Source organism: Squalius cephalus (assembly GCF_949319135.1).
Source record: "Squalius cephalus genome assembly, chromosome: 15".
NCBI classification, from domain to species: domain Eukaryota; kingdom Metazoa; phylum Chordata; class Actinopteri; order Cypriniformes; family Leuciscidae; genus Squalius; species Squalius cephalus.
In genome coordinates, this window is record NC_137136.1 from 9,191,350 (window position 1) to 9,216,523 (window position 25,174).

The 25,174-nt window shown below is 38.2% G+C and overlaps 1 protein-coding gene across 3 annotated transcripts in view; it reads left to right on the top strand.

Annotated features, from left to right (window-relative positions):
* Nucleotides 1-25,174, top strand: part of rbms3 (RNA binding motif, single stranded interacting protein) — a 137,787-nt gene that overhangs the window by 92,941 nt on the left and 19,672 nt on the right. For all 3 annotated transcript variants that reach the window (XM_079893863.1, XM_079893865.1, XM_079893864.1), the window contains exons 5-7: nt 2,816-2,973; nt 4,344-4,423; nt 24,760-24,866. In XM_079893863.1, coding sequence (XP_079749989.1) covers nt 2,816-2,973; nt 4,344-4,423; nt 24,760-24,866 — 345 coding nt within the window. The remainder of the gene's footprint in view (nt 1-2,815; nt 2,974-4,343; nt 4,424-24,759; nt 24,867-25,174) is intronic.

The window sequence follows — 25,174 nt, forward strand, 5'->3', positions numbered from 1 at the left end:
GGAGCAGTTTTAAGTTTTAATAATGTCGCCGGTTGTAATGCCCTGCGTGGGGTGTTCAATAACCCGTTTGGATCTCAGCCAGGGAATGTGAGTATAGAGAACATCTGGTGTGTGAGGAGATATCATAAAGCAACTACAGTTGCTCTTTTAATCACTTTCACTTAATAAAAGAGTGATGGGCTCCTGCAGGGATGGGCCTCACACTTCACAAATGGAATATTTGCACACACGCTCATATGTCAGATAACTCCTTAACTCACCAGCAGGTCGCCGTCATTCTCTACTGGCCCACCAACACTTTCTGTTTTTGATTCTTTTTCTCTCACTCTGGTTCTGTTATGATATAGCCCATCCCGTCCCGTTTTCTTTCGCAGCGGTTACTACACCTCAAGAATGAGGTGGTCTTAGAAAGTTTGCTAGTTTTTTATAATAAATATTAGCTAATAATAATGCATTCTTTAAAAATTAAACAATTTTTTTTTTAATTATAAAAAAAAAACATTGCAAAAAGTTGTAAATTAAGTTTATTTATTTGTTTGTTTATTTATTTGGATCCCCATTAGCTATGCCCAAGAGCACCGCTAGTCTTCCTGGGGTCCACACAACACTTAAAACCAAAAAAAGGAAAAAAAAAACACACACAAAACATTAAAAAATACTCTCAATAACGAATCCAAAAACAACACGCTTAGCATAGCCTATATTCAACATTACAACAATCTGTGAATGTACAAAAAAAAGGTCTAACACTTATGCATCGATCCAAGTGTACCTTTACCTGTTATTTTAATTGATGACAATGGTAGAAAATTCCATGTTTTCATTGCCCTATATACTACTGTACGTTTAAGGAAATTAGTTTTTGCTTTGGGGATTGAAAATCTGCCTGTCCACTGGCATATGTATATGACTTTAAGGCCCTGTTTACACCTGGTATTTAGATGTGTTTTGGTCGATTGGATCACAAGGAGACACATCCTCGTTTATACCTGGTATTTTAATCCATCTCTTTTGTCCACTTTCAACCACTTGTCCTGATTTCTTTATGGGCGGTATTTCAGATCTCTCAATCAATTGGACGAAATGAAACGTGACCAGAGACAACGGAAAAACATACAGAGAGCATCAGCTTTTGTTTCTGCTCTGATAGCCACAAGACCACGCTTGTGTCGTGTGTGTGTGCGTGCGTGTTAAAAATCAGGAATGGTGAGAAAACATTGTGCTTGGTACATTTCTGGTCTTCAAACCAAACTTGGGTCTTCACCCGACTAAGTTTAAATCCCGTCTGGCTAGCGAGCTTCACGTAATGTTTACGCATTAGGTCAGTAGGTGGACAGTAGGCGGTCTTTTGTGGCTGTTAGAACACATTCTACCGCATGAACGTTTACACTACAAAAAGAAATCCGGTCGAATGCGTTTTCGACTACATCTGGAGGTGGTTGAAAGTGGACAAGCTCAAAACGTTTTAGACTCTGTTTACACATGTATTTAGTGTGGTCCACTTGTGATCCGATTGACAACAACACATCTTAATACCAGGTGTAAACAGGGCCTAAATTGCATTTTAATTGATTGTACCAATCCAAGGAATTTTAAACTGTAAAATCTTTCATGTTGCTTGTAAAATTACTTCAATCATCCGGTCTTCCACTTTCAACCAATTAAGATGGAGATGCTGTTAATATTTGTGCCATTAAACGGACATCGGAGAGCCAGTAAATGTCTTGACATGGACTCATATATACTTCTTCGGAGTACTTATTTGATGTTAAATATTTTTATATACAGTACAATTTTTTACAAGTTTGAGATTAAATATGATTTCATTTTATTGTTTTATTTCAAGCTGTAATTTGGTGAAATTATACAAAAAACTTTACACTGTTGCACACCTCGGGTCGTTAGCGACCCTATGCAATTTTTACAAAAAACGAATGGGAAAGCAGGCATTTATTTATATTTATAATGGATATATTATAATGAAGTAATTGAGGAATACTAAGAAGGTTTATGTCTAACTTTATAAAATGAATGAGGAGGAGTGTAGTGAATGACGTCCCGGGTCACTAAAGACCCGAGGTATTCATTTAAGTGTTAATGGATATGCCATTTCTTGGTCCAGATTTTTTTTATTTTTTTTTATGATTTTCCTCTGCACATTTTAGCCTGGGCTTCAAAGAGACAAATGCAGTATGTTCTCTTAGTGTGCTAGTGCTTTAATGCTGCTCATTTTGGTCTTTGCGCACACACACACCCTTCAACAACCACCATCCAGTGTCTGTATCGTGTGCTCTGTCCTCTCAGACCCCCATTAGCCAGCCGCACAGTGTCTCTAGAAGAGGCCATCAACACCAGTGCGTGAGTGAGAGACAGGTAGTGATGTATCCAGTTAAGGCCCTCCAGCATCTTGTGGTCTTCATTTAAACATAGCTTTCAGCTTTAACAGCTCACTCTTTCTCTTTCCTCACCGTCCTGGGTTTCTCATGCCGCCCATTGCAGCATAGAAGATTAGACCAAAATACTCTTAGGATGGTTGTGATCTCAGAAAGACATTTCAAAGTTTTGTCTGAGACACTTTGTAGCAAGTAAACAAGGCATTTCCACCTGTATAGTTTGTTTTCGTTGAGTCTGATTTCAGATTTTTGCACCCCTAGTCAATTGATATGTCACTCAGAAGGCCACGTCCTGACTAAATGGGTTGTTTTTGTCCCGGATAAGCTGCAACTGGCGTTTATGCCTATAATTTAAAGTCTGAATATGTGCGACTACATCATGATTTCTAATGTCAGATTGTGTGTGTTTGTTTTCTCCACAGCAACAAGAACAGGACCCCACTAACTTGTACATCTCGAACCTCCCGGTTTCAATGGATGAACAAGAGCTGGAGAACATGCTGAAGCCTTTCGGACATGTCATCTCCACACGGATACTCCGAGACGCCAACGGGGTCAGTCGAGGGGTCGGTTTCGCCAGGTAACCTTGACAACCAACCCTCTCTTTGGCTCATGCAAGACTAGACAGCGTTTGTTCAAGAGGGCACATATAAAAACATCCCTTAGTTTCTTTCTTTTCCTGCTCCCCCCAACCCCCCCCCCCCTTGTGTGGCGCGTGTAGGGTGGGTTGGCTGGTTTTCAGGGTCACTGGCTGTGTAAGAGATCCCAGCAGAGGCTGTGTGTGTATATGTGTGTGTGTGCAATTGTGCCAGCCAGGCAATTAGCCGTTCAGCCATGATTGGGTGAGCAGAGCTGAATGGGGCCGCACAGAGGAGAGGAGCCACTCCAGAGAGCACAGACTAAATCAAGACTCCCAGCAGCCCGAAACAAACACTATATAACACCCCTGCCGTTCTTTATCTTCCCTCTCTCACTCTTTCTATCCCTCTCCTTTCATTCTCGAAATTAACATATAAGGATGTTTCTTCAATTACAGGAGTTTTAATGTCCCTGAGGTTAATACTAATAGATTTCAACTTTATATATATATTTATATATATATATATATATATATATATATATATATATATATATATATATATATATATATATATATATCACATTAAAACTTTGAACTTTTTATCATGCCTTTATCACTTATTTTGGATTATTATATTTATCAATTTATAAAATATTGGTTTACCCTTGACTTAGACACAGATCTTCAATCTTAAACAAAATTCTGTATAGAAATATTAATTACTGATTTAAAATAAAATATATTTTATATTCTTTAAATATGTTCTAAACATAGTCAAATAAACATGACATATTGGTTGATTCATTTATTCAATCATTGATTGATTGATTGATTGATATTCCATCATATTTTTGGTCCGAAATTGATTGTACTTGTTTATCAATGAGACAACAATTTACATGATTTACATGAAATATGAGACATGTAATATGTAAAGAAAACATTACAGAATATTTTTGCTTTGCATAATTTCTTATCAAGCTGTAGCTATACACTTGTCAAATTATTAAAAATGTGAAGCTATTATTAAACTGTATTTTTTATACATAAAAAGCTAGCCATGAGGTAAAGGAGTTATACACTACATAATGTTGTCTAACAAAATCAAAATACATAATTTGAAAAATGGTGGAAATTATTATAGACAATAATTGTTATAGACAAATTAAACTGTTGAGAGTATGAAAAGTGTGTTTTAATATATGTCCACAGGGCCAAAAATGTCCGCACTTAAAGTAACAGTCATAAAGCAGAGTTTTAAAAAGCTAAATCTGTTCAGTTGTCAATGTTTTCACTGCAGTCATGACCGATGACTTTAATTCTGATTGCCTAATGCTGTGTGTTTCTTTTTGTTTCTCTTTCTGTCTCAGAATGGAGTCCACTGAGAAATGTGATGTGGTGATTCAACATTTCAACGGAAAGTTCCTCAAAACCCCACCAGGAGTACCAGGCAAGTGTCAACAATACAATGTGTTCTAACAATATTACATCCTAACCAGGTGCAAAGCAACAAAGTGACAATCATCAGGACATTTTGTTGCCCACTTGGTGTCTGTTTTCACAGCTCCATCCACAGTAAAATCTCATTGCTCTGAGGTCTCTCTCCATATAGCTGTATATTAAAGGAATAGTTCAGCCAAAAATGACAGTCCTGTCATCATCTTCTTGCTCTCATGTTGTTTCAAACCCACACACGAGTAAATGACAGAAATCATTTTTTTAATGAACTGTGCCTTTAATATTAAATATGTTCTGATTTTCTGATTTTGACAGCATAATTACACCTGTATAGCTCTCTGCCAAGCTTTATATATTAGAATACTAAACCTCCAAGTACAACGCGATCCAAACCTCTAGTGTGAGGAAGTACGCGTCCCCCACTTTGAGTCGCTCTGCTCATCAGCTTCATATGACAGGATCTGATTTATAGGTTGATTAAGGTTTAATTTAAGCCTGATGTGCCAGAAGAAAACAGTTCCCACAGGGCAGCAGAATGTGCTGCATATACTAGCGACAAACATTTATAATGAAGATAGCATTTAGAACACATTTAACTTGCATTACTTGACGTATTTCAGAGTGATACAGAATATTAGTGAGATATGATATAGGGCAGGACTTGATTTTATCTATACGCATTTAATTGAATTGTGAAAATTGGGCTATGATATTACTGGTTATTATTCAAAAATAATTTCAAATGCCAAATGTGTCATTAGATTTTGCAGATAGATTTTTCTTTAATAGAATATTCTGGATTCTGAGCAAGTTTAATTTACAGCATTTGAGGCATAATGTTGATTACAACAAAAATGTCCACCTGTCCTTCCTTTTATTTAAAAAAAAAGCTAAAATTGGTGAATGGGGAATTGGTGAAATTGGTATAGCCACAAGACGTAAATCTGTTTATATAATTTTTAAGGTGGAAAATTTGATTACTAACTAATTTATTCCAATTTCATAACATGGTTGCCATGACAACGTACAGTAATAATTCTCAAATAAGACAAGTTTTATCCAAAAATGGTCCCAATTCACTTTTCGTTATAAATCCATTTTTGCTTATTTTAAAGAAAATGAGGGGAAATAATCTAAAAGTACTTTCCATGGTAATCAACATTATACCACAAATGCTGTCGATTGAGCTTATTTTGTATTCAACTCAGTTTTTTTAAGTAACACTCATCAGTAATGCACAAAACGACCGGAGACATTTATTAAGAAAGTAAATTCTGATTTCATGTCGCCTTTAAAAGCGACAAATGCTTTATATCACAGACGCCCACAAAAATAACGTGTAAACAGTGTTGTTTAATGGGGTAGTTTTGCAAAGCTCAGGGTATTTTCCTCTGTAATGTGCTTGGTGTTTGTTCCCCTGCTGTCGCAGAGCTTTCTTGTTTCCTTTAGAGGAAGGGAAAGGCGAGAGCTGGAGAGGTTAAGGTGGATGAGAGAGAGAATGTGTGATTTCTGTTGGATGCAGTATGTTTGTGTGTGTGTGTCTGTTTTCTGTTTGAAGGAGACATAGGCAGAGGGCTTGGAGGGGGGTGTAAAAGCAACTGACAAGACAGAGAGAGAGAATAGGAAGAGAGAGATTGGAGAGGGCAGCCTGCAACTCTGGCAGTTGCTGTGTGATTTGTGGGGTGTAGCGTGAGGCTCGGTGTCAGACCCAAAGACAGAGGGATGATGGATGACTTCATCCATACCTCTCTCTCTCTTAAAGGCTCTCTCTCTGTCTTTTCTCAGTACTAACAGACTCCTGGACAACTCGGTCTTGTCTTTACCGTTACACTGTGTCTTAACCTGGTGAACGTGATAAAGCGACAAGCGATAAAAATATCTTCCATGTTAATCTGAGTTGTTCCTTTCCAGCTGCGACCGTGACAAGGAATAAGCATTTTTTAACCAAGCCACTTGGTTTCTATTTCTGCAGTGTCACATGATGCTCAAGCCTCAAGAAACATTTCTTAGAATTATCAATGTTGAAAACATTAAGACTACTGGATCATTTGAGGGTGTTGAGGGTGAAGTTAATTAGATCAAACAATTAATCAAAATGATTAGACTTTTAAAAAAAAAACTCATTTGCAAATCATATATCGCTACATCTCTCATGAACATGCCAAGGAGAGTGAAGATGTAAATTGAATAATTTTCCTGACATAATGCAAACTTGGGGCTTAGAAGACTGCAAATATAGCGGATAAGTCATGTGGACCCCTTTTACTCTACTTTTATGGTGCTTTTTTTTTTTTTTTTTTTTTTTGGTCACCATCCACTTTCACTGTGTGAAAGAGAGAAAAAAACGCATCTTCATACCTTCTCCTTTTGTGTTTCTTTGAAGAAAGAAAGTCATACCAGTTTGGAACAACTTGAAGATAAGTAAATGATGACAGAAATTTCATTTTAGGGTGAACCTATCCCTTTAAAAAGCCATTTTGAAAAAAACGAAAAAGCTTCTTTTGAGAAATAGAAGGCAGAGAGTGAGAATGAGGTGATATTGTGCACTTTAAAGTCAGGAATATTGCTACAATCTTTGCCAGCCTTCTGATAATGCATTCAGCCTTGAAAAGGAGCCATGCATGTATTGATATCCAGGTTTAAAGCTCAAAAATAGCATCTCATCGATTTTCTCTTCCTCCCATCCTTCTTTTTCCATCTTTCTATCTCTCTCTCTCTCTCTCTCTCTCTCTCTCTCTCTCTCTCTCTCTCTCTCTCTCTCTCTCTCTCTCTCTCTCTCTCTCTCTCTCTCTCTCTCTCTCCCTATCTCTCTCTCTATACTAAGTGGATCATACAAGCCTGCAGAATAACTGTTTTGCACAAGTGGTTCCTCTTGAATCTTGCTGTGCACTGAAGATTCTCTCAAACAGGTGTAGCAGTATTAAAACATCAGACATAAGAGATCCAATCTGCTGTATGCTTTTACAGAAAAGCATTATGCACATGAATCACACCTATGCTTCTTACACAGATTGATTGTTGAAATTTATGTTTTATTTGAGAGAGAAAGGAAAAGAAAAGGAGCTCTTCGTCTCTTAAAGGGATAGTTCATCCTAAAATGCAAGCTCTTTCATCATTTACTCGCCCGTATGACTTTCATTGTGTAGTCGTTCTGCTCGTCTCTCTTGTCTCCATCTGCTGTAGGTGTGTGTTTTCTCGCGTGTTGTCCTGATCCAGCTTACTCAGGCTTTTCTAACAGGCCACAACGGGGCCATCAGGCCTGCATGCTCTCATAATTATACAGGCTCTTAGGCAACATGCTGATGCTGGGTAGATAATGATGACGAGCGTGTAACGCTGTGACCCCTCCATCACGCACGAGCTCCCTGTCATGGGACGTCCAGCACTTCTTTCCGTTCTGCTGATCTTCCACATGCCCAGCTCAAGCCTGTGGGCTCTGTCAGATCTTTGAGTGCGTTTCAGGCAATGTGGCCGGCACCTGATCTCGACCTTAATCCCCCCCCCCCCCCCTTCATCTCTTCGTCTCTCCCTATTCATGAGCAGAGTGGCCTGAGGGAGGGAAGTCTTAATGGTGTGGGTATGGGAATCACACTGTGGATTTGCTGTCATAACACCACACACACGCATATGCATTAATTCTGGAACGTTTTAGTTGATGTTAATTGAAGGTAAAAAGAGAAAGGTTGCGACAGAAGAATAACACTAATCTACCTGAAACTGAATAAGAAAAATGGGAAACTGAAATGGGAATATGTAGCAAGGGGTCAAAGTTTGGCCCTGTGAGCCCCTGCTGGTTGATGACGTAACTACACTATCTTGCAACAAAAAGCATTTTTCTACATTTTAATGGTCATTCAAAAAGTAGCTGTGTATTGTGACAGCATAAACATAAATATAGAAACAACTTGTAGATAAATATAAATAATATAATATTTCAGTGCAATGTTTTCAGTAAAATGTTTTACCAGTGCCATACATACACACAAACATCAAATGGACATATGTTTTTTTCCCTGTCTGCTGCCTTTGACATCATAGTTCAGGATAGTTTCTTTCTAGTGAAGGACTTGGACTTGTGCATGCTTTTGTGTTTCCATCATTTTATTTTCACATATTATTCGATTTATTTACTCTATTTATTTATTTATTTATTTGAATAAAATATTTAATTTAAACATATTTTATGTGTGTGTGTTAGTTTTTAATTATTTTATTTATAGCTTTTATAATAATTTATTTGTAAATTATTTTTTTATTTTGTTAATACATCAACAGTTATGCCAAAAAAAAAAGTACTTTGAAATTGAAAATTCTGAGATAGACAGACAGACAGGCAGGGTCTTGTGTATGTGTTTTCCCACAGGCTGATCAGTAAAGTGACTTGTTAAATTGCTGTGTATTAGCTGTGACTGAGGGAAAATGTAGGCTTGTACTGAAGTGCTTACAAGCCCACTGACAGTAAGACCGTGAGAGAGTACTTACACCCCACTGTCTGTGCTGATGGAAGGGGAGGCTAAATTATAGGGTGAGAGGCCAGGCTTGTGTGTGTGTGTGTGTGTGTGTGTGTGTGTGTGTGTGTGTGTGTGTGTGTGTGTGTGTGTGTGTGTGTGTGTGTGTGTGTGTGCAGCATCGGGGTGACCCATTAAATTTGGTTCCACTTGACTCACTAATGTCTGCGACACTGGGAAATCAAGCTGCCACGGACCGATACACTCTCTGAGGAATTTGTTTGAATGGGGCATGTATCAGTAGTGAGGCCAGATATCATTAAGTGAAAGACCTAGTTGACAAGGGTCCTGGAGCCTTGTTCTAAAAAATAAATAAATGCAAATATTTAAAAATGTACTTATTTTAAAGAAAAATAAATAAATAAATGTTTTTTAAATAAACAATTTTATTTATTTATGTAAATAATTATTTATTTTATTAATTTATTTTAATGGCCGTCAAAGATGCTCTTTTGCAGCCAGATGGTGTAGTTACGACATCCACCAGCAGGGGCTAACCGGACCATGTTACCTAGCCAAACCACAAGTCAACCATATTCCTTAATCTATCACAAAGCGCTCGGTCAGACGGCCTGTTTATATACCACACCAAAAAAAAAAATGAAATGTAAGATATCACACCCCCTTTAAGATAAATCTGCGATGATCTGGTGTGACATGTTATTTTTGGAATGTTCCGGGATCAGTTTTAGCAGTGTTTGTGTTCCAGTGGTGAGGTCATAATGGAGGGGTCTCAGGTAAGCGTTTGGCAGGCCGGGGTTCAGGCGTGGTGGGCTCTGGAACATTTTGATGTATTAATGAGCACTGAGCTGGCTTCTGACTGACGTCTTCTGTTTGGATAGTTTTGTCTTATGCTTCAGACAAGGCGCTCACACGCTATGTGTGGGAGAGAGAGAGAGAAATTCTATAAAGGACGTGCTAATGAAGCTGTTTATTTTCCCAGGACTTACTGGAGAACATAATGGGCACTGGCGCATATCGTTCTCTCACATTCTCTGTGTACCTCTTTCTCTCTGATTTCTTCTTTCTTTCTCTCACTTTCTATATTTAGTGACGCTTGCCAAGGCAAGCATCAGTATTATTTTTGCTTGTACTTTGCATTGGATAATTTTCAAAATATGGTGACTTCTCTCTCACAAAATGTTTGATCTTTTGAATTCAGTTATCTTAACATTATTACTTTATTTTATTAGTTTGTATTAATTTAGCAGTTTTTAAAAGAAGTTTATGCTCATCAATGCTCCATTTATTTGAGTAAAAACAGTAATATTATGAAATATTATAACAATTTAAATGAACTGTTTTTTTATTTTAAGATATTCTAAACTGTAATTTATTGCTGTGATGGTAAAGCTGAATTTTCAGCATCACTACTCCAGTCTTCAGTGTCACATAATCCTTCAAGGGATAGTTCACCCATAAATGAATATTAGCCCATGATTTACTCACTCTGACGCCAGCCTAGGTGTATATGACATTCTTCTTTCAGACGAATACAATCGAAGTTATATAAAAAAATGTCCTGGCTCGTCCCAGCTTCAAAATGGGTATATTTTTTTGGAAGTCCATCAAAGCCTATTCATCCGTGATAAAAGTGCTTGACACGTCTCTGGCGGGTTAATAAAGGCCTTCTGAAGTGAAGCGATGTGTTTGTGTAAGAAAAATATCCCTGTTTAAAACTTCATCGACTGAAATAACTAGCTTCCGGCAGACGGCCGTACGCAAGTCGACTTGCGACAAAAGAGTAACCCTTGAACTTGATGCACTACGTAATGATGAACGTGGTTTCCCAGCACTGTTTGTTCGAACCGCGAGAGGCGTCAAAGCTTGCGCTACTCCTACATACATCGTCAAGGGTTACTCTTTTGGCGCAAGTCGACTTGCGTACGGCCGTCTGCCGAAAGCTAGTTCTGTCAGGACCACTATCGTCAAATACGATTGACAATTCGCATACAGTTTGGATTGGCGGTATGGTCCTGTTCTGGGCAAGAACTCCCTGCACGTCCATGCAGCCTAGTATGGATAAGAGCAGGGAGAGCAGCAATAACCCCCCTTAGGGTAAACAACAGAACCAACATGATTGTATTGCAGATATCATTAATTCAAGATTTTAAAGTACAACATGATTCGAGAATTTAGTCTGATTCAAGGGGAATGAGAATGCCAAATCCTGACTGACGAGAGGAGGAGCTGGGGATGGAGGAGGGTTAATAGCTCCTGAGAAACGTGATAGCTGCTGATAATACTGAAGGAGCTTATACATGTATACAAGTGATAGGTGTCGTATTCCTATAGGTAGACGTGGATCAGCTGATGCGAGCTTGACTAACGTGACCTGCCAGAACGTGACCTTTTAGTCTATAAAGTTTTAAATATGGATATTTTTCTTACATGATCGCTTCACTTCAGAAGGCCTTTATTAAGGCCAGAGACGTGTCAAGCACTTTTATCACGGATGGATAGGCTTTGATGGACTTCCAAAAAATATATACCAATTGACTCCTATTATAAGGCTTGGAAGAGCCAGGATTTTTTTTTTATATAACTCCAATTGTATTCGTCTGGAAGAAGAATGTCATATGCACCTACAGTAGGATGGTTTCAGGGTGAGTAAATCATGGGCTAATTTTCATTTTTGGGTGAACTATCCCTTTCAGAAATCATTCTAATATGCTGATTTGATGCCCAAGAAACATGTTGAAAACAGTTGCGCCACTTAATATATTTGTATAAACCGTGACAGTTTTTTTTTTCAGGATTCTTTGATGAATAGAAAATTCAAAAGAACAGCATTTATTTGAAATGAAAATATTTTGTAACATTATATGGCTCTACTGGCACTTTTGATCCATTTAATGCATCCCTGCTGAATAAAAGTATTAATTTCTTTAAAAAAGCCCCCAAACCCCAAACTCCAAACTTTTCAACAGTAGTGTAATTTACCTTGTGCAGAACAATGCTGCGTCAAACTATTTAGGACAGTATAATAAAATGTTACGTTTTAGAATTATCCCTTTATATGGGGTTTCTTGAATATTAAATTTAACTATAAACATTTTTGTCACCATATTTTTAGATAATTTTGACAATAAAATGGGTGAAAATATAGACATTTTCTGCTAAAACTGTAAATATGTACTTTCCCCGTCTCTCAAATTTACCCCAAACCTCCTTGTTTTGGAATTTCGGAGCCCATTTGTGCACATCATTTTCTAAAACAGCTCTACTTCCAGTTCTCTGTTTCTTTACTTTCCCAAAGCTCACTCAGTCTTTCCTTTTGTTTTCCCATAATCTTTGAATAAGCATGATCCTGTATTTTTCTCCGCTGGAACCTGACAGGCCTCCTCAGCGTACAGGAGGCAGGAATGAAGGGTGTTTAGATTTGGCTGTAGTCTTTAGAGAGAATTTCTAATGTGTTGGGAGGGCTGTGTGAAAACCCCACACTCTCTGTGTTAAGTAAGGTCTGCTCTGTACAAACATGATGCTGGTAACCACGGACACAGGAAATACTATGGGTCCTCATGATTCCTCCAGTGTCCCATCATGCCAGCGTGAGCGTTTAAATCTTTATGATGTTTCTAAATGAGAGGAGAGAACACAGGTTCCTAAATGTGAAATGACACAATAAATAATTTTGTATCTCTTTGTATATATGGGCTGCACAATTAATCAAGTATATGAATAAGGTTATGATCATGGCTGTGAGTTTGAGCTAAACTGCAGGACTCAAACAGTCACATGAAACTGTGTAAACTTGCGTTGACAGCTTTATTGATCATAGCTAGAGGGGAGCATTCTATTATTGATGCTTTGCTCGGTTTCACTGTATAATTTATTCTAAATCTGAATTGCAGGGTTTTTTTATGCTGGTAAAGAGGGACAGTGTGAAGTTGACCCTTTAGGCACTGTCTTGATTTAGTGATTTATAAATCAGCAAAATATTAAAGGACAAGCATGATATCTATAATGATAACAATATTAGCGCCCACACCTGCTGCCAATAACGTTATTACTACATAAAGAATATGGCATGTTTCCCCTGCAAATTAAGTTTAATCTAAATTATATTAATCAAAATTAATAATAAGTCATTATATTATCAAGATAAATAACAGACAACATCACTAGTGAAAATGCTTCTATTTTAATTTTTTTTTTCCATAAATGATGTTATCAGCAAAGTTCAAATGTAAAGCAACACTATGTACAAAAGAATTCATATGATCAGTGCCACAAATTTGCTTATTTGATTAGTGACCTATAAATAGTGCAAACTCTTTAAAATTCCATATTCATTTTACACTGTAATGTTTCTGTTTTAAAATTATATTTAATAAAAGTTTAAATTATATTTTGTGGTCTTATATATTTGGACCCTACTGTACATAAAATGCCCTATTTTGCCTTTGACCCACGACCCACAAACAATCATGGTTATGTGGCTGACATTAGATATACTGTATGTGGAAAATGATTCTTGCTTTCTTTCTCTCTCTCTTACACACACATATTCACCTGGTAACCGGGTCTCTAAGCGCAGATGTGGTAAAGGGATCAGGTGTTTTGGAAAACAGCTTGAATATGTGTTAGTGGCTGAGGTGTGACAACAGTATCTTCAATGTGGAGCTGCTATAAAGGTCTTGTTGAGTTAAAATTTTTCATATTTCTTCAACTTACTGTATAAGAATTTCATGAAAATCTACATATATGTGTAGTCAAAAAAATAATGTTCTCAGTTAATACAAGATGCTGACTGTCTGAATAACAATAATAAACAATTGACTAAATGTTTAAAGGGGTCATGACATGATAAATCAAATTTGGCTTGATCTTTTTACATATGAAAAATCTTTGTACCATTAAAACATCCTGCAAGTTTCATAGCTTCAAACTTCCTCCTTATAATAAACATATCATTAATTTAATCAAGCTCTAAAAACGGCTTGTTTGGATATTGTGGGATTTGTGACATCACACGGGCTAATACATTTGCATATGACTGCCTTTAGAGCAAGACATCGCAGAATAGTTTTACATCATCGTACCATAGGCCCCGCCCACTGGTATCAGTCGCTTAACAGCTGACATTTGCCTAAACCAGATGTGAACATCATGTCAAAAGCAAATAGAACCCATTATAATCATTGACGCTGTCTACGCTGGCTACAGTTTACAGATGCGCATTCAGTTTCGGAGGGTCTGAATGAGGGTTGAAAATAAAAAAAATTCTGCAATTCTTTTTAACATTATTAGTGAACCTCAATGAACATATTTAAATAATAAAAAAACTCCTTGTCATGACCCTTTTAATTTAATCAAATTTCAAAGTGACAGTCGAATTAGCATCAAATTACCTGCATTTGGCTTCCATGAGGTAACCCAAATTGAATGAAGCATTTGAGCATGACATCAACATGTGAACAGCTTGAAATCAGTCAAAGTGCCATGTACCAATGTGAACACCAAATCAGATGCCCAGTTCTTGAAATCATTATATCAAAACGCTGGACAATCTGGGACAAAAATGACAATTCCTGTTTTTTCTTCTATGGAATATTGCACTATTTATTATAAATGATTTATCCATGAACATCATTTTTTTTAAATTCAAGTGCCCTTATAATCATTAATTAAAATAACTCCCCCTGCCTCTTGCATTGATATCTCCTCTCTTCTCTGATGACGTGTTTACTGGCGTGAGGGCGGGACAACCTGTCAATCACATAAGATTTCACAGCAATAGCAAACCACAAGAATCCAAACAATTCCTGATGGAAAAATCAAGTCCCACCCTAAATGTTTTGTGTACGTTCACTTGTATATACGTCACAATAGAGAAAAAAGTCTATCGTAACTTCCGTTTCATGCTGACTTTAACAAATCAATAAATCTGAAGCTAATATCATCAGTAAAATAAGGTGACATGCCCAGCGGGTCTTCAAACTGCGGCAAGTGTGTGCAGCCTCTATCATTTCACACCAGTGCTATCTGGAGCATTCCCCAAACCAAATTTTCCTAACCGCATTATATTTTGATTTATTTGTGCTTTGTTCGTCCTCGACGGTGTCGTGATTGATTTAGCACTGTTCTGACACAAACAAAGCTGGGCCCAGATAATCGCGTTTATACAAGATAGAATTCTAATGAGGGGGAGAAATGATCTTCCAGTGAAATCTATCTGATCTGGGGCGTTCTCTAATAGCTCTGTCTGCCTCTGACCCGAGAGAGGACAGCAGTCAGCCCCACGGAGGGCAAGTGATTTCAGTGGAGAGCCCATTAGGAAGCAATATTGCATATATTTTTTTTTCTTCCTCTTTATCAAGCGTTCATTAGGGCTGCTGGGATGAGTCATGCATATCCAAATAAGACAGATTTGATTTCTCATATGCACACACAGGCAGAAACTCAAGCAAATGCTTTTCAATTACCTGAAATGAGGGAAACATTTTCCTGCGTTTTTAGCCAACAAACACAGGGGAGTTCACTAAAAATGTACTGCGTTATTTGCATGCACTGTCTGTGTATATCATGCGATTAATTACTGCTACACAAGCATCTTTTCTAAACAAAGTTCTGTGTACCACCTGCTCTCCAAGAGTGCTAATAGTTAATTGAGGCAGGCAAATAGTGCTGACTTTTGTGAATAAATCTATTACGAGACTAATTTTACAGAGCCTCTGAAGTCTAAATAACCCTTGAGACATTTGCAAAACACTTTTACATGCGTATGAGACACTTTCACATGAGCACGGGAAAACTAGATATAAATATACCTGAAATGGTAAAGTGCATATGCAAACTTGTCAAATTTGTGTGTGTGTTTTGAAGTTTTTCATGCATGCAAGAAAGGGGAACATATTTGCCAGTGCTGGTCTCTCTTCATGGCTTCCAGTCAAATATCATATCCAGTTTAAAGCATTATTGTTTGTTTATAAAGGCCTCCACAGTTGCTCCTCCATATATTTCTGATCTCTTTTCATTTCATCACACAGTACATCTAGACACCTCCGATCAACCAATAGTCTACAGTTGATTGTTCCCAGGACACGTCTTAAACTGAAAGTAGATCGTGCCTTTTCAGTGACTGCTCCACAGCTCTGGAAAAATCTGCCACTGTACATTAAATCTGCATCAACATGATGAATTTAAATCCCTTTTTAAAACGCATCTATTTATTACTGCATATAGTCATGAGTAGGTGCAGTGCATTGTGCATTATACTTTGTGCATTGCATGTGACACATGTTATGTGTCTATTTTTAATATTATTTGCTTAACTTTGTACAGCACTTTGGCCAACATCTGTTGTTTTTAAATGTGCTTATAAATAAATGTGACTTGACTGACTGAATGACATTTTGACATTTACTTTTATTCAGTAAGGATGCAAAAGTGACAGTAAAGACATTTATAATATTAATAAAGATATATATATATATACAGACTGTGCATGCTTGGACATTGTTTGTTTTTTGGTGCTGAAATATTGCACACAAAAGTGGTGCAACTAGTTAATTCGCCTCACTGTGAGACAGCTAAATGTTATTTTCTGTTTTTGTGCAGCGAGTACATTCCTTCTAAATGAAACATGAACTTTAACCTTTAAACGAGCATGCGGTGAACTGGCTCCTGACCTTGCATTCTGCAATGTTTTATTAGAGCACTGAGACAATAGTCTCTCTCTCTCTCTCTCTCTCTCTCTCTCCAGTGGCCTGCTCTCAGGACGAGCTGTGCAAAGCAGCATCCACCAAACCAAAGTCAGACAGGCCCATTAAAAGGCAGGAAGTGGGGTGGCTAAGCTGATTATGCAATGTTTGTATTCTACTCAGTGTGCATCTCTCTCTCTCTCTCTCTCTCTCTCTCTCTCTCTCTCTCTCTCTCTGTCTGTCTTTCTGTCTCTCTCCCTGACTTGTCTCTTTTCTCCTGCTCTCTCTCCACTGAAAGATGTCAAACAGGCCAGTGATATTTACCCGCTTTAGCCCAAACAAACAAACCAGTGCTCAGAGTAAACTGCTCTCCCAACACTGATCCAAGATCAGGGCATCATATTGGCATGCGGTTGTTTTACGTTTTGTTCATTTTCATTTCTGTTACATTAGCATGAGGGTTATAAAGAATGCATGCATTCTTTAACCTATTAGACACTATAACTTTCAGAATTCTATTAGAAAATGCTGCAGGTCATCAAAATTCCTCGGGTATCTGATTATATATTTTTCTGCATAATTGAACTCGTGTATTAAAGACGTTTGTAATGTTACAAAAGATTTCTACTTCAAATAAATGCTGTCCTTTTGAACTTTCTTCTCATCAAAGAATCCTGGAAGAAAATGGATCACGGTGTCCACAAAAACATTAAGCAGCACAGCTGTTTTCAACTGATAATATTACACGTTTCTTGAGCACCAGATCGACATATTAGAATGATTTCTGAAGGATCATGTGACACTGTAGACTGGAGTAATGATGCTGAAAATTTAGCTTTGCATCACAGGAATAAATTACATTTTATTTTATATTCAAATAGAACAGTTATTTAAAAATTGTATAACATTGCACAATATTTCTGCGTTTACAGTATATTTTTCATCAAATAAATGGAGTCTTGCTAAGCAATAACAATGTTAATGAATTATAATCAAATGTAATGCATCATACATAGGGTTTTTTTACAAAGCTTTCTTTCAAATTTTAACAATATTTTACTGTAACCATACATTTCTTGTCTTTTTGAATACATATTTTCACCATAAGATAATTTTAAATCCATTTGTGTTACTTCATTACATCATATTTGCAATATTTGACAGTAAAATTACATGTACTGTTTTGTTAAATCTAATAATATATTTTTCTCTTAATTTTAACCAATTTACATATTTTTACTCTAGCATTTTTACATTATTTTTCTGCTAAAATTAAAAAAAATATTACAGTGCATGTGTTTAAATCATAAACATGAATGAATTGTATCATTTCCGTTTCTATAGACTTATGAGCCAGAAAAACAAGCATGCAGCTATGATGAGCCATCTTTAAAAATTTGTGTTTGAACTTCCATTTTTGCGATAGTTCGTTTACTTATCGAAGGGGTTTACTTATTGTGGAGTTAACAAATGTTATCATGAGCATTGTAATGTTTGAAGCATAAGAAATGTCAGTAGACCGGGAAGAACAAAGCAGTTCATTCATAAATCTGTAAGATCTTACCTTCATGCTGTGGAAATACAAACCGGTAGTCAGAACACAACGAGTGCAGCGCTGAAAAGGGCCATGGCTGTAAGGTCTATTAGAGTTAGCTTTGGTTGGAGCCGGGAGGTGGGTGAGTAATGAAGACCCCAATTTCCATTCTGTGCCGAAAACTTCATCTACAATGAATGTGTCTCTGTGCAGCAAATGTGGTTTCAACATGGAATTGATATCATGTACTGGAAGACTACTTAATGTAGGAGCACTGTATTGTATAATACGGGAGATTTTCTGTGTGTAAAACTCCAGGATAAACCTCAGCGCCCGTGGCCTCGTAGAAAGAACGGGCTTCCCATCTTGCAAATATACGGCACACACGTGTATTATAGGGGTTGTTGCTTTCATTGAATTCACATGTCTCACTGAGCATGTGTGGGCTCGCCTCACAGCAGCACTCAATTGTGGGTTGTGTTTTTGTACGTTTTCTCCCTATATGTATCATACGGCGGTGACTGAATGTGGAACCAAAGCGCACCTTCTTTCCTGGACCTGAAAGCCACTGTGCCAAGCTGGCAGCATAACAGATCTGTGCGGTAGGCTGCTATTAAAGCGTGGGCGATGTGTAGACACCAGCTTTGTCAGGGTCACCCGCTCCTCCTACCCACTCAGTGCACACCGTTCCAGGGCAAACAGTGCTCTTTGTGTTGGTAAACACCATCCTTTATTTCCTCCCTGCATGTTTTAGAACAGGGACTTCCATTTGTAGCACATGTACAACATGTTGTTTTCAAGGCCCTCTGCGTCAAAGCAATCTTCCAGTTAAAACAACATCTTTGAGTAGGAAAAACGTACTAATCCAAATACGGTTAGTCATGGCGCATCTCTCTAAGGCCCTATGATTTCCATGTTGTGGAAAATGCGGAAGGTATCGCTGGATCAAGCCATAAAAATCCAATTTTCTGTATAACGCGGAATGTCATGGAATTTGGGAAAAATTTTAATGAACAAATCAAAAGTATGGATATGGATATGGATATGGACTACTCTGGAAAAAAATTCTCATTTCACAATTACAAACGAACGACAAGTAACACATTAAATTAAACGTTAAATTATGACTGAAATATATTACTATTGTACAGTAGAATGTACTTCTCAACATAACTATAATAATTTCATTTGATTACATTTTAAAAGATTTATCAACTATTAAAGTTGTATCAATTCATTTAATTACCACTGTTTTTGTTAACAAATTTGTATTAAATTATAAAACACAGAATCCCAAAAAATTATAACAGACTACACAGAATTTCAGAAAAAATAAAACTCATTTCATAGAGTGCTATTAATGTTAACAATACATTGATAAACATTTAATACATTATTTTATTTATTTATTTTATTTATTAAATTGACTAGACATCCTTTTTTTAATAATTAAAATTGAATTAAACCTTACAAATAGAAGCGTGAATAATTAAAAAGAAAGTTTAGGGAATTTGGGAAAAAATAAATAAGGATTCGGGACTTCATAGGGCCCGATAGCTCATTTGAGGTTGTTGGGAAAGAGAGGATGGCAGGTATTAGTGAAGGAATGGAGAAATCTGTGAACTTGAGGGCCATCATGGGCTGAGGGTGGGAAAGTCGGGTGTGGCTCCAGGAATGCCTGCCGCCCACAGAGAGAGCTGGAGGTCTGTGGGAGCCCAGCAGGAGTTGGCACACCGGGTGACGCGCGGTGGATTAGAAACACATGTCAGTCTTATTGACGGACCCTCCTCCTTCACACTCCCTCCTCGACTGAATATCTGCGGTGCTGTGACCCAGAGTTAATAAACAGCTTGAAAATACATGTGGTCAGAGCTGTCTGCTTGGGTAAATGTTATGAAACACTTACGGACACACATGCACACACAATCAAACACACTTTCAACACAGGACAAGTGCCATTAACATATTGTGTTTCGCAAAATTGTGCTCTCATTTTTGTGTTTGTCTCTACAGGAAAAAGAGAAGGAGATTTTTTGGGGAAAACTCCCAAAGCAATGAAAAGTGGCCCAACAATATTCCATAAATTCCCCATGAGAAATAGAGAACGTAAAAATTAGTCAATGAATTATGAATTTTCCCTGCATTAGTTCATGTTACATTTAAAACACATGTCATCATGTTGGGACACTCACTGTAATGATGCGTGAAGTTCCAAGGAGACTGATTAAAATATTGGCAAATGGACATTCGTGCAGTGCTGCAGATGTTAGAGGATGTGTGAGTGTTTTTGGTTTGCCCTGTGGTGGTTTGAGGAACAGCATCATGTTTAAGCTCATTAAGTGTGATAAAGTGTCAGATTGAGATACCTTAACAGCTAGTGTGTGTGTGTACTTGTACATGTTTCTGTTTGTCTTGATAGGCACTTTGAAGCCGTCTATCATGGCCTGCTAGCCTCCCTTGTCAAAATGTATCACGGTAACCATAGTTTCCACAAAAATATCACAGCTGTGTCTACAATACTAAAACTATGTATAATTTGGTATTAGACATCACAGTCATTAAAAATAAATTAAGCAAAAGGATGCCGAGAGTGTTCTGGTTGGTTGATAGGGTCTTGTAGGAATGTTGCTAGGGTGCAGTTTCTAAGGCGTTCTGGGTGGTTGCTAGGATGTTCTGGGTGGTTGCTAAAATGTTGCTAGAAGGTTGTCAATGGTTTTCTGGGTGGTTGATAGTGGATTGCTTTGCATTTGCAAGGTATGGGTGGTTGCTAAAATGTAGCAAGAAGGTTGCTGAGGTGTTATAGGTGGTTGCTAGGGTGTTTGCTAGGATGTTCTGGGTGGTTGCTAAAATGTTGCTAGAAGGTTGCCAAGGGTTTTCTGGGTGGTTGATAGTGGATTGCTTTGCATTTGCAAGGTATGGGTGGTTGCTAAAATGTAGCAAGAAGGTTGCTGAGGTGTTATAGGTGGTTGCTAGGGTGTTGCTAGGATGTTCTGGGTGGTTGCTAGAATGTTAGAATGTTATGATGTTGCAGGAATATTCCTAGGGTGCAGTTTCTAAGGCGTTCTGGGTGATTGCTAGGGTGTTGCTACGCAGTTACTAGTGTGTTCTGGGTGGTTGCTTACTCTCTCAAGTCAAAACAGCAGGGTAAATACTTTTTTTGCTGTTTTAACTGGTGAAAATTGTAAGTGTGGCTGCTTAGAAAAAAGGTATCACAATTTGATTTCTGGTATAATTTGTTCATTGCACAAATGGTTTGAATTACAGATTGAAGAGGTCAAATTATTTAAGCAATAGTAATAGTTAGGCCTGTCTTATCTGATTGTAGCTGCAGACACATGAAATAGAAAGGTTGTTACTCGAGGTGTTTGTTTTTTTGTGCAGTGTAGTATGATTCCCCTGGATGAATTCTGGGTCCTAATCAGAAATCAGTCATTCTTAACAAAGACTCAAAACTTTCCCCGCATGAGTGAGATTCAGCACTCTAAGTTCAGGGCAACCTGACTAGCAAAACAAACAAAGCAAATGCCAAGCCGAGTCTGCTCATAAAATCAGCATGGATATTCCACCATGCTCCAAAAGCAGCACAAAAACTCCCAAGATTATTTGGCTTCCCTGTTTTATGATGGCTCTGGTTGTTATTTTAGAGTTCAACCTAAACTGTGAGGGGATTTAATACAGGGCGTTTCCCACTGTCTCAGCTGAAACACACAGACATACACACACAGACTCATTGTTTTTGAGATAGGGTGGGGGGAGAGGAGCTGCTTGCTCAAACATTTCGAGCCTGCCGCAAAAGCTGTGATCTTTTCTGCTGCCTCGTTTTCTCTGTCCTTCACAAAAGAGTCACTTGTGTCGTGCTGCTGTTATCAGCGCTGGCCAGCGTGTGCATGTGTGTATAATAGGAGGGTGATGACAAGGCTGCAGGTGTAGACCCTGACTCCTCTGCAGGTGGAGGAGAAAGACTTTTACCCCACCTTACTTCAGCTCAAAGCACACTGAGATCACAAGGGCCGAAAACTCTCCTCTCCCCTCTCCTCTCCTCTCCTCTCCTCTCCTCTCCTCTCCTCTCCTCTCCTCTCCTCTCCTCTCCTCTCCTCTCCTCTCCTCTCCTCTCCTCTCCTCTCCTCTCCTCTCATATGAATAATTTATATGGTGAGATATTTTATATAATTTAGAGAAAATCTGTGTTTATGAGAACAGCTTGTATTGATGAAGAACAGCATGTTTTGAATGTAATCATTTTAATTTTGGAAAAATGCATACGTAGGCTAAATATCATCTTGTCACCGGGGTCCGGAACTCTGTAAATTTTTCATATTCAGAAATAAAATTTTAAGTTCTCTGAATGACTAATTAGGCGTTAAAACTCCTCCTATGAATGTCTGTATGTATAATTCAGTTTAGACAGTTTGCTAGATTGTTTAGTGTCCGTGATGTGAAAATGATGTAGAGTGATTTATGTCGCTGTGAGACGGTAGCAGAGTGAACGGGGCTTGAGAGAGAGTTTTGAGTGAGTGAGCGGGGGCAGTCTCCGCCATGTTGCCAGATTCAGTTATTATAAATGTCTTTAGACTTGTTTTTTTCCGCTTAATGTGACACTTTAGGAAGTGAGAAGTTGCATTTTATCTCTAAGATATGGTATCAATGTTATCAAAAAAAACTGTAGCATAATAACATTAGTACACTGATCTGTAAAACAAGTAGGTTACAGAATTAAATATACATATGCAAACACAAGTCATGAAGAAAGCTATATGCAATTTCATTCAGTTCAGTACTTAACCTTTCACAAAGTCATGCTAAAATCATTTACACTGTAAGAGCACAGGCAAAAGTTCTTATTACTTATCAAAACTATTACACTTACAAGTATTGTTGCATTAATAATAAACACATAATAATATAGTATACTATTAACAAATTGTGATGCAATTAAGAAGGTCTAATTTAAGAATGTCCATCCCCCCAAAACAGACGAATAGAGAGAGAAGTGTAGCGTGGCAAAAAGGTTCTGAAGAATACATTAGTGATTTGTATGTTTTATTATAGCCCAATTCTTAACACTCCAACCCAGATCTCACTAATTTCCAAACCCTTGTTACGGCCATGCTTGCTTTTCCTCTCGTTTTGTTTCTTCCATTCTGATCTGAATTCCTCTCATCTGTCTCATTCTTCTCTTCTGTTCTCTTATCTCTTTTCTTCCCTTCTCTCGTTTTATTGTTTCTTCTGCCCTTTTCTCTCATCTCATTCAATCTCTGGCATCATGTCCAATTAGTGTTTTTCTCAATCGCGGAATGACTATTTTATTGAGACACCTCTGTTTTGAAGACTTGATCCCTTGTTTGATGTTTCATTCGAAACAATAGACAAAAAAAGAACAAACAACAGCCACTAAATATTCTATTCAGCTACAGAATACATAATGTTCTGTCGAGGCGTTTCAGCTGCTTGTTTTGTATTTGTTTATCTGGTTTTATGCAATATATGTGCTTATTTCCGCACAAAGCATTCTCTGCAGTCTGTAATACAACAGCTCTCTATTGTTCCACAGAGCTGCTGGAATATCGCAGTGCAGGTGAGAGCGTGCAAAGAGAAAGCGTTCATTTTTCTCTGCCAAACTAACATACTTTCAGAGGTGACTGTAGAGTCATATTGCCAGAGGGCAGGATTACTCAGAATAGTTGTCTGGACTCCACAAAGCAGAAACTCCTCCTCCTGCATCTATCATCGCTCTTTGCCAGATCCCATCATCCAAGAAGTTTGTGCTCGCTTTAAATGAGTTTTTCTGGTTGCTGAGGAAACCAAATTAAGTTTAGCTTAGCTGTGGCGTACAGGAATTTGTTCAACTCATGTGCACGATTTCCTGCTCTTCAAGTGCGTTCCTAGACTTCATAGAGGTGTTCCACATCCCGCAATTCATACTGCCATCATGACTGAGCGAGAACATTAAAGTGTTTCGCCTCAGCGCCTGCCATCCTGCTTTGCACTTTTGGAAGAGAACTCTTTTAAACTCTCTGCTCGCCTGTTGCATGAACCGGTCCCTCTGGGTCGTAGAGGAGCCTTCTTGCTTTCCTTTCCACTTTTTTTCCTGTGTATAAAAGAGATAATAAGCAAAATACACACTCCAGTGAGCAACAAAAACAAACAACAATGTTTCAAAACTTTTCGGTTGCCGCAGATCATTACGACGCCATTTAAGTTATTTACTGTCTCGTTCAGGTCATTTATTATTTAGCAAATATTAAACAAAGAGCTTTGAAGACCTGCCAGGGAAGTTGTTTTGATGGTGGAGATTTGAGAGGACGTCCGTGCCAAAAGTGAGTCGATGGTCTGAGTGTCGAAGACATAATGGAGGTTGGGGTGGGCGTGCAGGAAATCGAGGGGAGATAGTCAAGGGGTGTTGAACTTCAAAAGGTCATTGGATATTCCTCCGCTGCTCTGTGTGGGTGTGATACCTGCGGTGTAACATTTCCCTCTCTGTTCAATACACACTTCACTTTCTTTGCCGAGGTCGTGACCTTTCCATCAATCGTACTGCGGTTGACCTATGGAGGTATCCATCCACTCCTCCCTCTTACGCCTTGCTGACTGGCTGACTGATCTTTTATATTTTTCTGTGTTTGTTCCTTCTTCTCAACAGCCCCGACGGAGCCACTGCTTTGCAAGTTTGCAGACGGGGGACAGAAGAAGAGGCAGAGTCAGAGCAAGTACCCTCAAAATGGCCGACCGTGGCCCCGGGAAGGAGAGGTCAGTGCTATCTATCGATCTACAGTATCTATCTATCTATCTATCTATCTGTCTATCTACAGCAGGGCTATTCAACTGGCGGCCCACGGGCCCGCCAATCATCTCCATCCGTTCCGACGGCACCAACCTCCCTCCTCCTCTTTTCCTGGCGGTGCGGCTAATTTAGTTTGATACTCGCTCCTATTGTCCTGAGAAACGTTTTACGTGTGAATATTTCAGCAGTTATTATATGTGTCCCGTATTTCTGTCGACTTATGGGCCTTTCACACAGGACGCGGTATGCGCGGCGCTGCGCTGCGCTATAAAAC